The sequence below is a fragment of the Heptranchias perlo genome, chromosome 11 (assembly GCF_035084215.1).
Source record: "Heptranchias perlo isolate sHepPer1 chromosome 11, sHepPer1.hap1, whole genome shotgun sequence".
Taxonomy (NCBI): Eukaryota; Metazoa; Chordata; class Chondrichthyes; order Hexanchiformes; family Hexanchidae; genus Heptranchias; species Heptranchias perlo.
This window is the reverse complement of record NC_090335.1, coordinates 20052603-20068383: the sequence shown is the minus strand read 5'-3', so window position 1 is coordinate 20068383 and position 15781 is coordinate 20052603. Positions and strand designations below refer to the sequence as shown.

At 45.6% G+C, this 15781-nt stretch overlaps 1 protein-coding gene across 4 annotated transcripts in view; it reads right to left on the bottom strand.

The window, feature by feature from the left end:
• scml2 (Scm polycomb group protein like 2) overlaps positions 1 to 15781 on the bottom strand; it is a 161657-nt gene that overhangs the window by 60101 nt on the left and 85775 nt on the right. For all 4 annotated transcript variants that reach the window (XM_067992658.1, XM_067992661.1, XM_067992662.1 and 1 more), the window contains one exon: positions 3180 to 3268. In XM_067992658.1, the coding sequence (XP_067848759.1) occupies positions 3180 to 3268 (89 nt within the window). The remainder of the gene's footprint in view (positions 1 to 3179; positions 3269 to 15781) is intronic.

Below are 15781 nucleotides of genomic sequence, written 5' to 3'. Positions count from 1 at the left end.
CTCCCTCTTTTTATATTCTATCCCCCGAGCAATAAACGCCAACATTCCGTTGGCCTTCTTGATCACCTGCAGCACCTGCATACTAACTTTTTGATTTTCTTGCACGAGGACCCCCAGATCCCTTTGTACTGCAGTACTTTCCAGTCTCTTGCCATTAAGATAATAACTTGCTCTCTGATTTTTCCTGCCAAAGTGCATAACCTCACATTTTCCAATATTGTATTGCATCTGCCAAATCTCCGCCCACTCACCCAGCCTGTCTATATCCCCCTGTAGGTTTTTTATGTCCTCCTCACTCTCTACTTTCCCTCCCATCTTTGTATCATCGGCAAACTTTGATATGTTACACTCGGTCCCCTCCTCCAAATCGTTAATATAGATTGTAAAGAGTTGGGGACCCAGCACCGACCCCTGCGGAACACCACTGGCTACTGACTGCCAGTCCGAGAATGAACCATTTATCCCAACTCTCTGCTTCCTGTCAGATAACCAATCCTCCACCCATGCCAGAATATTACCCCCAATCCAGTGATTCTTTATCTTGAGCAATAATCTTTTATGTGGCACCTTGTCGAATGCCTTCTGGAAGTCTAAATACACTACGTCCACTGGTTCCCCTTTATCCACCCTGTACGTTATGTCCTCAAAGAACTCGAGCAAATTTGTCAGGCATAAAAGACTTCCCCTTCGTAAAGTCATGCTGACTTTGTCCGAATAAATTATGTTTATCCAAATGTTCTGCTACTGTCTCCTTAATAATAGACTCCAAAATTTTACCCACCACAGATGTTAGGCTAACTGGTCTATAATTTCCAGCCTTCTGCCTACTACCCTTTTTAAATAAGGGTGTTACATTAGCAGTTGTCCAATCTGCCGGGACCGTTGCCGAGTCCAGAGAATTTTGGAAAATTATTACCAAAGCATCCGCAATCCTCACTGCCACTTCCCTCAAGACCCTAGGATGTAAGCCATCAGGTCCAGGGGATTTATCCGCCTTGAGTCCCATTAATTTACTAAGTACCAATTCCTTAGTGATTTTAATCGTATTTAGCTCCTCCCCCCGTAGAGCCCCCTGTTTGTCCAGTGTTGGGATATTCTTAGTGTCCTCTACCATAAAAACTGAAGCAAAATATTTGTTCAGCATTTTTGCCATCTCCATGTTTCCCACCATTAATTTCCCGATCTCATCCTCGAAGGGACCTACGTTTGCCTGAGCCACCCTTTTTCTTTTTATATAACTATAGAATCTCTTGCTATCTGTTTTTATATTTTTTGCTAATTTATTTTCATAATCCATCTTCCCTTTCTTAATCAATCCTTTAGTTACTTTTTGCTGTCTTTTGAAGACTTCCCAATCTTCTATCCCTCCACTAAGTTTGGCTACCATATATGTCCTTGTTTTTAGTCGGATCCTATCCTTAATTTCTTCACTTAGCCATGGATGGCTGTCATTTCTTTTACACCCTTTTTTCCTCAGTGGAATATATTTTTTTTGAAAGTTGTAAAATAACTCCTTAAATGACCACCACTGCTCATGTACTGTCTTACCCTTTAATCTATTTTCCCAGTCCACTTTGATCAATTCCGCTCTCATACCATCATAGTCTCCTTTATTCAAGCTCAGTACGCTTGTTTGAGAACCAACCTTCTCACCCTCTAATTGGATATGGAATGTAACCATGTTATGGTCACTCATTCCAAGGGGATCCTTAACTAGGACATTATTAATGAATCCTGGCTCATTACACAGGACCAGGTCCAAGGTTACTTGCCCCCTTGATAGAAATGAGTTCTACTCCTCCAGTGCTGTGATACTGAATAAGTGACTGTCCACACTCCTGACTTCCGTCCTGGGTCCAGCTGCTGATTTTAAGACTGAAGTCTGTTATTTAAACTTGGAGTGGTTTTGTTGGTGTTCTCAGTCATCAGGCTGATCACACTCTTAACGTCAGTTGTTCATTGCAGAACAATGGTCTTCGTCTGTAGTCTAGTATTATTTTCTACATTTTAAGGCTTTTTGTATATAAGCATTAATATTCTATGCCGATGATGTACAAAATGAACCACTCAAGCGGATAATAGACCATTGCCAATATTCCATTGCAACAGGAAATACTCTTTTCAAAGCTATCAACTTCATTCAGATTACTGATCTATGTGGATGAGTGGGTTAATGCTATTTATTGTACAATAAAGAAGACTTTCTGTTTATGATCTACAGTGCTTACAGCTCAATTTTATTCATCACGTAAAAATACAAGCGAAGTTTATCCCTCCTTCAAAGTATACTGTCATTTTTTGTACGTATCTTGTCATTTCTACAGCTGGTGACATTTACTTTTTGCACAGATATAGTGCTCCTTCATGTCCCAAAGCTCTTTATAAGCAATGCATTCGTTTTTAAGTGCCATCACTGTTATGTAGGCAAACATGGCAAATTTATGCAGCAATGTGCTACAAATAGCAAATGACCAGATAATCTGTTTTTGGTGATGCTGGTAGAGGGAGGAACGTTGGCCAGGGCACCAGGGGAACTCCTTGTTCTTCAGATAATGCCCAGGAATATTTTATGTCCAACTCAGCAAACTGACAAAGTTTAATGTCTCATCCAAAAGACAATATCACAGTGCCTCAGTACTGCACTGAAGTGTCAGCCTAGATTTATGTGCCCAGATTTATGTAGTGGGGCTTGAACCTACAATTTTCTGGCCCAGAGGCAAGGTATAATAAAAAGCAGTTTCACAATTCAAACTGAAGCAGTCCTCATAGTCCTTAACAGCTTCCTTAGTTAGGTTTCCATTATCAAAATCATGATTACTAAAAGCTGCAAAATCCTTGTTTGCACAACTGATTTTTCAGTATTACATGGTTCACTATGAATTTTATAGGTAATATTATTCTGTTATTTCAAGAGAAGACATTACAGGTAGTTTTGATCATACAGACTGTTCACATTGCCTGAATGATTTGAAACATTCTCCTTATTTTGTTCAAATGGTTGGACAACCATAAAACAGGCACCATTTAACAATAATATTCTGTCTAATTATTTAAGGGGACAGTAAATGAGCAAAAGCATATTACAAAAAAATTATCCAATAAAGAATAAAGCACTAGACTTCAGACTAAAAATTCCAACAGCTTTTTCTTTTGCATTCTTTTAATAAGGCATTTCTTACCTTCTTAAATATGGACGCTTGGGCCATCTCAGCTCCATTTAGTGTTCTCAACAGAAACATTGGCCAGGATGAAGCATTCATTCTGAAACCTGTTCACTCATGCAAAACAAACATGAGTTAAGCTTCAAACAGTACCGAATATTGAAGATGTTACATGGAAGAAAGTTGATCCCAACTAACAATTGATATGCTCAATAGAGTGACAGGGAATTTCCGTTAACGTAGAATCCCAGTGTATCTCTGGCACAGCTGGAGTTCTGCCTGTCACAAGGATATACTGCTGACCATGGCCAATTTTATCGGTTGAGGGTCATGGTTATTTACATGTTTTACACAGGATCCTTTACACAGGATCCCCAGCCTCTGGTACGCTCCTACAAGGCCTGACACAGCATTTTGTGGCTGGTGGCATCTGTGTTGGCTGAAGGATAGCTATAAAAAAAGTCAATTTTTATTTTTAAAAGCGCTATCTTTGTGCACTGCAAACAATTAAGATAGATTTCTGGTCTCTGCCGCTTGTAGCAATGCTGGAGGGCCAGGAATGCATTGGGGCGTTGTACCTCGTACTGTTGAGGTGCAAATGACGGGGCTTATGTTGCATATTCAGGCAGATGCATTACATTATATACCAATGGCACTTCCGGCAGAAGAGGGTGGGAATAGTTATCCTAATTAAGGCCTAATATCAACTGTCATCACCTCTGAAGAGGTTATCACAAACCATTTATTAGACCTGCTCCTACATTTGGCCTTTGGAAATTCCATGCTAATGGTTGCAATATGAGCAGTTTCCAACACTCCAGCCATTGCAAAAGGCAGCTTCGATAAGTAGGCCCACACCTCTTACGCAGTGAAAGGGACATAGCATGCCTCATGGCTAACTATCTATTCTTTCTTTTATCACTGGGTTGCACTGGAAATAGCACAAGATGCTCAGAAATACACTGGATCTCTCCAAAAGGCAGAAAAATACAAAGCTGACACACCATATATTTCAGGCTGAACTACAAATTGTTTATTATGAGAAAGTAATAATACAGAAGCAAGTTACTTCAGCAGACGATATAACAATACAACAAAAGACATATTGATAGTTAGAATCTATTGGAACTATATTATTAATGCTACCAAGGGTTGTTAATCCTTCTTAATAATAACTTCCACAATGATTCGGGCCCCAGTGTGACCGAACATGCAAGCTTTATTACAGACAAGAACAATGTTCTAATGCGGTTATACCAAACAACAAGTATTTATATAATAACGTTCTAATACAGTTATATCAAATAAACAAGGATGGTACAACATGTCCCTAGGAAATTTCAGGATGATCAGGCGTGGTTCATAGGGTGAATGGACCTCCGTCTGTACCGAGAAACTGCTTCTAACTGTAGTGGGACAGTGCCTCAGTTTATATATCTTTCTGAAGCATATTTACATCTAGTAGCTTAACAACATTAGTCCCATAATGTCATCTGGACCGGACATTTCCCCCCAGGGTGCCCATTGCTCCAGACATCTTGATCCATTCTATGGTGTTAACAGTTATCCAATCTATCTTATGGGGGAGGGACATGCCCATATCTTTGTGTATTTTGATTGTTTGGATGCAGACATTTAAGATGGCTCATCCTATATATGCCAATCTAGAAGGTTACCTCACTATCTGAAAAAAAGCTCCTGCAATTAACATAATAGGATTAGTTTGTGTCAGGTCCTGAGTCTTTGATTATGCCTTGGGATGTTTTGTGATGTGTTTATGACAATTGGTCTTCAATGTGTCTGTTTCACACTTCTATTTTCTCTGCAATATTCCCAATCACACTGCCTGATCGCCTGATGTCGGGCATGTCATTTCCTGTGGAATGCTGGCTTCCTGTCTATTCTCACAGACGCAAGGCCTGCACTTCGCTTTTTAGCCAAGCACCGAAAGCTTTGCAGGATGGGATACATGACTATGATTTGGTCTAGAAATCATATTTCTTACTGAATCATAGAATGATTCAGCACAAAAGGCAGCCATTCGGCTCATCGTGCCTGTGCCGACTGTTTGAAAGAGCTATCCAATTAGTCCCAATCCTTCCCCGTAGCCCTGCAAATTCCCCCTTTTCAAGTATATATTCAATTCCAGTTTGAATGTTATTGAATCTGCTTCCACCACCCTTTCAGGCAGTGCATTCCAGATCATAACAACTCGCTGCGTAGAAAATGCTTTCCTCATGTCGCCTCTGGTTCTTCTGCCAATTACCTTAAATCTTCCCCAGGTTGAACAGCCAGAGGTTGTGGTCCATATCAGTACCAACGACATAGGTAGAAAGAGGGATGAGGTCCTGCAGGTAGATTTTAGGCAGCTAGGAAAGCAGGACCTCAAAGGTAGCATTCTCCGATTACTCCCGGTGGCGTGCACTAGTGAGTATAGAAAAGGAGGATAGAGTAGATGAATGCGTAGCTGGAGAGATGGTGCAGGAGGAAGAGCTTTAGATTCCTGGGGCATTGGGACCGGTTGTATGGGAGGTGGGACCACTACAGGCCGGACAGGTTGCATCTCAACAGAGCTGGGACCAAAGTCCTCGCGGGGAGGTTCACTAGTGCTGTGGACCGGGGTGGGGTTAAACTAATTTGACAGGGGGATGGGCACCAGGGTGTAGCATTGGGAAGGAGAAATAAGGTACAGAAAGGATTGGGAGAGACAGATTGCACTAGAGTAAGAAATAGTACGGTATAAGGTGAAATCAGACTAAGAGAGAATACAAGAAGGGTCGAAGATAGATTCACAGTGCATGTGTGTAAACACACAAAGTGTGGTAAATAAGGTTGGTGAGCTGCAGGCGCAAATAGCCATATGGGAATATGATGTGGCGATAATGGAGACCTGGCTCAAAAAAGGTTAGGATTGGGTACTAAATATTCCTGGATACAAGATGTTCAGGAAAGATAGGGAAAGAAAGAAAGGAGGAGGGTGGCAGTATTCATTAAGGAGAATATTGCAGTGCTGGAGAGAGAGGATGTCCTGGAGGAGTCAAGGACCAGAATCTATTTGGTTAGAGTTAAGAAACAATATAGGTGCTACTACATTACTGGGTGTATTCTCTCGGCCACCATCGAGTGGGAAAGATATAGATGAACAAATTTGCAGGGAAATTAGAGAGGTGCAAGAACCATACAGTAGTGATAATGGGGGACTTCAATTATCCTAACAGAGACTGGGATAGTAATAACGTAAAGGGCAGAGAGGGAGAAGAATTTCTGAAGTGTGTTCAGGAGAACTTTCTTGATCAGTATGTTTCCGGCCCAATGAGGATGGAGGCATTGCTGTATCTGGTTCTGCGGAATGATGTGGGACAAGTGGAGCAAGTGTCAGTTGGGGAACATTTAGAGAACTGTGATCATAGTATCATAAGGTTTAGATTAGCTATAGGAAAGGCCAAGGAGCAATCTAGAGTAAACATACTTAATTGGAGGAGGCCACTTTCAGTGGGTTGAGAGCAGATCTGGCCCAGGTAATTTGGAATCAAAGATTGGTAAGCAAAACTGTAATCGAACAATGGGCGGCCTTTAAAGAGGAGATGGTTTGGGTACAGTCCAGATACATTCCCACAAGGGGGAAAGGAAGGGCAACCAAAGTCAGAGCTCCCTGGATGATGAAAGAGATAGAGAGTAAGATGAAGCAGAAAAAGGGGCCTTGTGACAGATGTCAGGTTGATAATACAAGCGAGAACCAGGCTGAATATAGAAAGCTCAGAGGGGAAGTGAAAAAGGAAATAAGAGGGGCAAAGAGAGCCTATGAGTATAGGCAACTAACATAAAAGAGAACCCAGAAGTCTTCTTTAAATAGTAAACCGGTAGTGAGAGGAGCAGTGGGGCCAATTAGAGACCAAAATAGAGACTTACTCATGGAGGCAGAGGGCATGGTTAAGGTACTATATGAATACTTTGGATCTGTCTTTCCCAAGGAAGAAGATGCTGCCAAAGTCACAGTAAAAGGAGGTAGTTAAACTACTGGATGGGCTAAAAATTGATAGAGGATGTACCAGAAAGGCTGGCTGTGCTGAAATTAGATAAGTCACCAGGTCCAGATGGGATACATCCATGGTTGCTGAGGGAAGTAAGGGTGGAAATTGTCGAGGTACTGGCCATAATCTTCCAATCATCCTGAGATAAGGGGGTGGTGCCAGAGGACTGGAGAATTGCAAATGTTACACCCTTGTTCAAAAAAGGGTGTAAGGATAAACCCAGCAACTATAGGCCAGTCAATTTAACCTCGGTGGTGGGGAAGCTTTTAGAAACAATAATCCAGGACAAAATTAAGTCACGGACAATTAGAAGAATAAAACCAGATGGACCACCCGGCATCGGACCACAAGACACCGGACACGACAAAGGGAAACCAACCCAGTCAACCCTGCAAAGTCCTCCTCACTAACATCTGGGGACTTGTGCCAAAATTGGGAGAGCTGTCCCACAGACTAGTCAAGCAACAGCCTGACATAGTCATACTCACAGAATCATACCTTTCAGCCAATGTCCCAGATTCTTCCATCACCATCCCTGGGGATGTCCTGTCCCACCAGCAGGACAGACCCACCAAAGGTGGCAGTACAGTGATATACAGTCAGGAGGGAGTGGCCCTGGGAGTCCTCAACATTAACTCTGGACCCCATGAAATCTCATGGCATCAGGTCAAACATGGGCAAGGAAACCTCCTGCTGATTTTTTTTTATTCGTTCACGGGATGTGGGCGTCGCTGGCGAGGCCAGCATTTATTGCCCATCCCTAATTGCCCTTGAGAAGGTGGTTGTGAGCCGCCTTCTTGAACCGCTGCAGTCCATGTGGTGACGGTTCTCCCACAGTGCTGTTAGGAAGGGAGTTCCAGGATTTTGACCCAGCGACAATGAAGGAACGGCGATATATTTCCAAGTCGGGATGGTGTGTGACTTGGAGGGGAACGTGCAGGTGGTGTTGTTCCCATGTACCTGCTGCTCTTGTCCTTCTAGGTGGTAGAGGTCGTGGGTTTGGGAGGTGCTGTCGAAGAAGCCTTGGCGAGTTGCTGCAGTGCATCCTGTGGATGGTGCACACTGCAGCCACAGTGCGCCGGTGGTGAAGGGAGTGAATGTTTAGGGTGGTGGATGGGGTGCCAATCAAGCGGGCTGCTTTATCTTGGATGGTGTCGAGCTTCTTGAGTGTTGTTGGAGCTGCACTCATCCAGGCAAGTGGAGAGTATTCCATCACACTCCTGACTTGTGCCTTGTAGATGGTGGAAAGGCTTTGGGGAGTCAGGAGGTGAGTCACTCGCCGCAGAATACCCAGCCTCTGACCTGCTCTCGTAGCCACAGTATTTATATGGCTGGTCCAGTTAAGTTTCTGGTCAATGGTGACCCCCAGGATGTTGATTGTGGGGGATTCGGCGATGGTAATGCCGTTGAATGTCAAGGGGAGGTGGTTAGACTCTCTCTTGTTGGAGATGGTCATTGCCTGGCACTTATCTGGCGCGAATGTTACTTGCCACTTATGAGCTCAAGCCTGGATGTTGTCCAGGTCTTGCTGCATGCGTGCTCGGACAGCTTCATTATTTGAGGGGTTGCGAATGGAACTGAACACTGTGCAGTCATCAGCGAACATCCCCGTTTCTGACCTTATGATGGAGGGAAGGTCATTGATGAAGCAGCTGAAGATGGTTGGGCCTAGGACACTGCCCTGAGGAACTCCTGCAGCAATGTCCTGGGGCTGAGATGATTGGCCTCCAACAACCACTACCATCTTCCTTTGTGCTGGGTATGACTCCAGCCACTGGAGAGTTTTCTCCCTGATTCCCATTGACTTCAATTTTACTAGGGCTCCTTGGTGCCACACTCGGTCAAATGTTGCCTTGATGTCAAGGGCAGTCACTCTCACCTCACCTCTGGAATTCAGCTCTTTTGTCCATGCTTGGACCAGGGCTGTAATGAGGTCTGGAGCCGAGTGGTCCTGGCGGAACCCAAACTGAGCATCGGTAAGCAGGTTATTGGTGAGTAAGTGCCGCTTGATAGCACTGTCGACGACACCTTCCATCACTTTGCTGATGATTGAGAGTAGACTGATGGGGCGGTAATTGGCCGGATTGGATTTGTCCTGAATTTTGTGGACAGGACATACCTGGGCAATTTTCCACATTGTCGGGTGGATGCCAGTGTTGTAGCTGTACTGGAACAGCTTGGCTAGAGACGCAGCTAGTTCTGGAGCACAAGTCTTCAGCACTACAGCTGGGATGTTGTCGGGGCCCATAGCCTTTGCTGTATCCAGTGCACTCAGCCATTTCTTGATATCACGTGGATTGAATCGAATTGGCCGAAGACTGGCTTCCGTGATGGTGGGGATATCGGGAGGAGGTCGAGATGGATCATCCACTCGGCAGTTCTGGCTGAAGATGGTTGCAAATGCTTCAGCCTGGTCTTTTGCACTCACGTGCTGGACTCCGCCATCATTGAGGATGGGGATGTTTGCAGAGCCTCCTCCTCCCGTTAGTTGTTTAATTGTCCACCACCATTCACGACTGGATGTGGCAGGACTGCAGAGCTTTGATCTGATCCGTTGGTTGTGGAATCACTTAGCTCTGTCTATAGCATGTTGCTTCCGCTGTTTAGCATGCATGTAGTCCTGAGTTGTAGCTTCACCAGGTTGGCACCTCATTTTTAGGTACGCCTGGTGCTGCTCCTGGCATGCTCTTCTACACTCCTCATTGAACCAGGGTTGATCCCCTGGCTTGTTGGTAATGGTAGAGTGAGGAATATGCTGGGCCATGAGGTTACAGATTGTGCTGGAATACAATTCTGCTGCTGCTGATGGCCCACAGTGCCTCATGGATGCCCAGTTTTGAGCTGCTGGAGCTGTTCTGAATCTATCCCATTTAGCACGGTGGTAGTGCCACACAACACGTTGGATGGTGTCCTCGGTGTGAAGACGGGACTTCATCTCCACGAGGACTGTGCGGTGGACACTCCTACCAATACTGTCATGGACAGATGCATTTGCGACAGGTAGATTGGTGAGGACGAGGTCAAGTAAGTTTTTCCCTCGTGTTGGTTCGCTCACCACCTGCAGCAGGCCCAGTCTCGCAGCTATGTCCTTCAGGACTCGGCCAGCTCGGTCAGTGGTGGTGCTACCGAGCCACTCTTGGTGATGGACATTGAAGTCCCCCACCCAGAGTACATTTTGTGCCCTTGCTACCCTCAGTGCTTCCTCCAAGTGGTGCTCAACATGGAGGAGGACTGATTCATCAGCTGAGGGAGGACAGTCAGTGGTAATCAGCAGGAGGTTTCCTTGCCCATGTTTGACCTGATGCCATGAGATTTCATGGGGTCCAGAGTCAATCTTGAGGACACCCAGGGCCACTCCCTCCTGACTGTATATCACTGTACCGCCACCTCTGGTGGGTCTGTCCTGCCGGTGGGACAGGACATACCCAGGGATGGTGATGGAAGAGTCTGGGACGTTGGCTGAAAGATATGATTCTGTGAGTATGGCTATGTCAGGCTGTTGCTTGACTCGTCTGTGGGACAGCTCTCCCAATTTTGGCACAAGTCCCCAGATGTTAGTAAGGAGGACCTTGCAGGGTCGACTGGGCTTGGTGTTTTGCCGTTGTCGTGTCCGGTGCCTAGTGGTCCGATGCCGGGTGGTCCGTCCGGTTTTATTCTTATTATGACTTTTCGTAGCGAGATTTTACAACGGAGTGGCTTGCTAGGCCATTTCAGAGGGCAATTAAGAATCAACCGCATTGCTGTGGGTCTGGAGTCACATATAGGCCAGACCGGGTAAGGACGGCGGGTTTCCTTCCCTAAAGGACATTAGTGAACCAGATGGGTTTTTACGACAATCCGGTCGTTTCATGGCCATCATTACTGATACTAGTATTTTAATTCCAGATTTTATTTAATTAATTGAATTTAATTAATTAATTGAATTTAAATTCGCCAGCTCTGGACTCTGGATTTTAGTCCAGGCCTCTGGATTACTAGTCCAGTAACATAACCACTATGCTACCGTACCCTACCGCCCTCCATCAGCTGATGAATCAGTCCTCCTCCATGTTGAGCACCACTTGGAGGAAGCACTGAGGGCAGCAATGGCACAAAATGTATTCTGGGTGGGGGACTTCAATGTCCATCACCAAGAGTGGCTCGGTAGCACCACTACTGACCGAGCTGGCCAAGTCCTGAAAGACATAGCTGCCAGACTGGGCCTGCGGCAGGTGGTGAGCGAACCAACACGAGGGAAAAACTTACTTGACCTCGTCCTCACCAATCTACCTGTCCCAAATGCATCTGTCCATGACAATATTGGTAGGAGTGACCACCGCACAGTCCTCGTGGAGACAAAGTCCTGTCTTCGAACTGAGGACACCATCCAACGTGTTGTGTGGCACTACCACCGTGCTAAATGGGATAGATTCAGAACAGATCCAGCAGCTCAAAACTGGGCATCCATGAGGCACTGTGGGCCATCAGCAGCAGCAGAATTGTATTCCAGCACAATCTGTAACCTCATGGCCCAGCATATTCCTCACTCTACCATTACCAACAAGTCAGAGGATCAACCCTGGTTCAATGAGGAGTGTAGAAGATTGCGCCATGAGCAGCACCAGGCGTACCTAAAAATGAGGTGCCAACCTGGTGAAGCTACAACTCAGGACTACATGCATGCTAAACAGCGGAAGCAACATGCTATAGACAAAGCTAAGTGATTCCACAACCAACGGATCAGATCAAAGCTCTGCAGTCCTGCCACATCCAGTCGTGAATGATGCTGGACAATTAAAAAACTAACGGGAGGAGGAGGCTCTGAAAACGTCCCCATCCTCAATGATGGCGGATTCCAGCACGTGAGTGCAAAATACAACGCTGAAGCGTTTGCAACCATCTTCAGCCAGAAGTGCCGAGTGGATGATCCATCTCGGCCTCCTCCCGATATCCCCACCATCACAGAAGCCAGTCTTCAGCCAATTCGATTCACTCCACGTGATATCAAGAAATGGCTGAGTGCACTGGATACAACAAAGGCCATGAGCCCCGACAACATCCCGGCTGCAGTGCTGAAGACTTGTGCTCCAGAACTAGCCACACCTCTAGCCAAGCTGTTCTAGTACAGATGCAACACTGGCATCTACCCTACAATTTGGAAAATTTCCCAGGTTTGTCTTGTCCACGAAAAGCAGGGCAAATCCAATCCGGCCAATTACCGCCCCATCAGTCTACTCTCACTCATCAACAAAGTGATGGAAGGTGTCATCGACAGTGCTATCAAGTGGCACTTACTCACCGATGCTCAGTTTGGGTTCTGCCAGGACCACTCAGCTCCAAACCTCATTACAGCCTTGGTCCAAACCTGGACAAAAGAGCTGAATTCCAGAGGTGAGAGTGACTGCCCTTGACATCAAGGCAGCATTTCACTGAGTATGGCACCAAGGAGCCCTAGTAAAATTGAAGTCACTGGGAATCAGGGGGAAAACTCTCCAGTGGCTGGAGTCATACCTAACACAAAGGAAGATGATAGTTAATGGTGGAGGCCAATCATCTCAGCCCCAGGGCATTGCTACAGGAGTTCCTCAGGGCAGTGTCCTAGGCTCAACCATCTTCAGCTGCTTCATCAATGACCTTCCCTCCATCATAAAGTCAGAAATGGGGATGTTCGCTGATGATTGCACAGTGTTCAGTTCCGTTCACAACCCCTCAAATAATGAAGCAGTCCGAGCCCGCATGCAGCAAGACCAGGACAACCTCCAGGCTTGGGCTCATAAGTGGCAAATAACAATCGCACCAGAGAAGTGCCAGGCAATGACCACCCCCCCTTGACATTCAACGGCATTACCATCGCCGAATCCCCCATCATCAACATCCTGGGGGTCACCATTGACCAGAAGCTTCACTGGACCAGCCACATAAATACTGTGACGACAAGAGCAGGTCAGAGTGACTCACCTCCTGACTCCCCAAAGCCTTTCCACCATCTACAAGGCACAAGTCAGGAGTGTGATGGAATACTCTCCACTTGCCTGGATGAGTGCAGCTCCAACAACACTCAAGAAGCTCGACACCATCCAGGATAAAGCAGCCCACTTGATTGGCACCCCATCCACCACCCTAAACATTCACTCCCTTCACCACCGCGCACCGTGGCTGCAGTGTGTACCATCCACAGGATGCACTACAGCAACTCGCCAAGGCTTCTTCGACAGCACCTCCCAAACCCGTGACCTCTACCACCTAGAAGGACAAGAGCAGCAGGTACATGGGAACAACACCACCTGCACGTTCCCCTCCAAGTCACACACCATCCCGACTTGGAAATATATCGCCGTTCCTTCATCGTCGCTGGGTCAAAATCCTGGAACTCCCTTCCTAACAGCACTGTGGGAGAACAGTCACCACACGGACTGCAGCGGTTCAAGGCGGCGGCTCACCACCACCTTCTCAAGGGCAATTAGGGATGGGCAATAAATGCCAGCCTTGCCAGAGATGCCCACATCCCATGAACGAATAAAAAAAATGTGAATTAATTAAGGAAAGCCAGCATGGATTTATTAAAGGCAAACAGTGTTTAACTAACCTGAGAGTTTTTGAGAGGTAACAAGAGAGAGGGTTGATGAGGGCAATGCGGTTGATGTGCTGTATATGGACTTCCAAAAGGCATTTCATAAAGTGCCACGTAATAGGCTTGTCAGCAAAGTTGAAGCCCATGGAAGAAAAGGGGCAGTGGTAGCATGGATATGAAATTGGCAAAGTGACAGGAATCAGAGCGTGGTGGTGAACAGTTGTTTTTCGGACTGGAGGGAGGTGTACAGTGGTGTTACCCAGGGGTCGGTACTGGGACCACTGCTTTTCTTGATAAATATTGATGACTTGGACTTGGGTGCACAGGGCACAATTTCATAATTTGCAGATGACACAAAACTTTGAAGTGTACAGTGAACAATGAGGAGGATAGTGATAGACTTCAAGACGACAGACAGGCTGGTGGAATGGTCGGACAAGTGGCAGATGAAATTTAACGCAGAGAAGTGTGAAGTGATACATTTTGGTAGGAAGAACGAGAAGCGGTAATATAAACTAAAGGGTACAATTCTTAAGGGGGTACTGGAACAGAGAGACCTGGGAGTATACGTGCACAGGTCGTTGAAGGTAGCAAGGCAGGTTGAGAAAGCAGTTAAAAAAGCATACGGGATCCTGGGCTTTACAAATAGAGGCATGGAGTAGAAAAGCAAGGAAGTTATGATGAACCTTTATGAAACACTGGTTCGGCCACAACTGGAGTAGTGTGTTCAATTCTGGGCACCGCACTTTAGGAAGGATTTTAAGGCCTTAGAGAGGGTGCAGAAAAGATTTACTGGAATGATTCCAGGGATGAGGGGCTTCAGTTACGTGAATAGACGGAGAAGCTGGTGTCATTCTCCTCAGAGCAGAGAAGTTTGAGAGGAGCTTTGATAGAGGTCTTCAAAATCACGAGGGGTCTGGACAAAGTGGATAGAAAGAAATTGTACCCATTGGCGGAATGGTCGAGAACCAGAGGACACAGATTTAATGCGTTTGGCAAAAGAACGAAAGGAGATATGAGGAAAAACTTTTTTACGCAGCAAGTGTTTATGACTTGGAATGCATTGCCTGAAAGGGTGGTGGAGGCAGATTCAATCGTGGCTTTCAAAAGGGAATTGGATAAGAAATTGAAGGGAAAAAATTTGCAGGGCTACGGGGAAAGGACAGGGGAGTGGGACTAGCTGGATTGCTCTTGCAGAGAGCCGGCACAGACTCGATGGGCAGAATGGCCTCCTTCTGTGCTGTAACCATTGTATGTATGTATGTACGTACTCTGGTTATCGATCCTTCTGCCACTGGAAGCAGTTTCTCCTTATTTAATCTATCAAAGCCCTTTATGATTTTGAATACCTTTCAAATCTCCTCTTAACCTTCTCTGCTCTAAGGAGAACAACCCCAGTTTCTCTAGTCTCTCCACGTAACTGAAGTCTTTCATCCCTTGTACCATTCTAGTAAATCTCCTCTGCATCCTCTCGAAGGCCTAGACATCCTTCCTAAAGTGTGATGCCCATTGCTCATTTACTGTTTGACCTGCCAATCTTCGATTCCAATCCACCTGGGCCAGATCCCTTCACAACTCAATGAAATTAGCTCTCCTCCAGTTCAGTATTTTCACATTTGATCTTTCCTTGTCCTTTTCCATAACTACTCTAAACCTAATGATATTGTGATCACCGTTTCCCAAATGCTCCCCCTCTAAAACACGATCCACTTGCCACACTTCATTCCCCAGAACTAGATCCAGCACTACTACTTCCCTCGTTGGGCTGGAAACATACTGATCAAGAAAGTTCTAACACATTTCAGGAATTCCTCCCCATTTGCCCCTTATTAACCCAGTCTATATTACAATAATTAAAGTCCCCCATTATCACTACTCCATAGTTCTTGCATCTTTCTGCAATTGGTCTGCAAATTTGCTCCTCTATCTCCTTCCACTATTTGGTGGCCTATAATATACACCCAGCAGTGTAATAGCTCCTTTATTGTTCCTTAATTCTAACGAAATAGATTCTGTCTGTGAACCCTCAAGTGCATCAA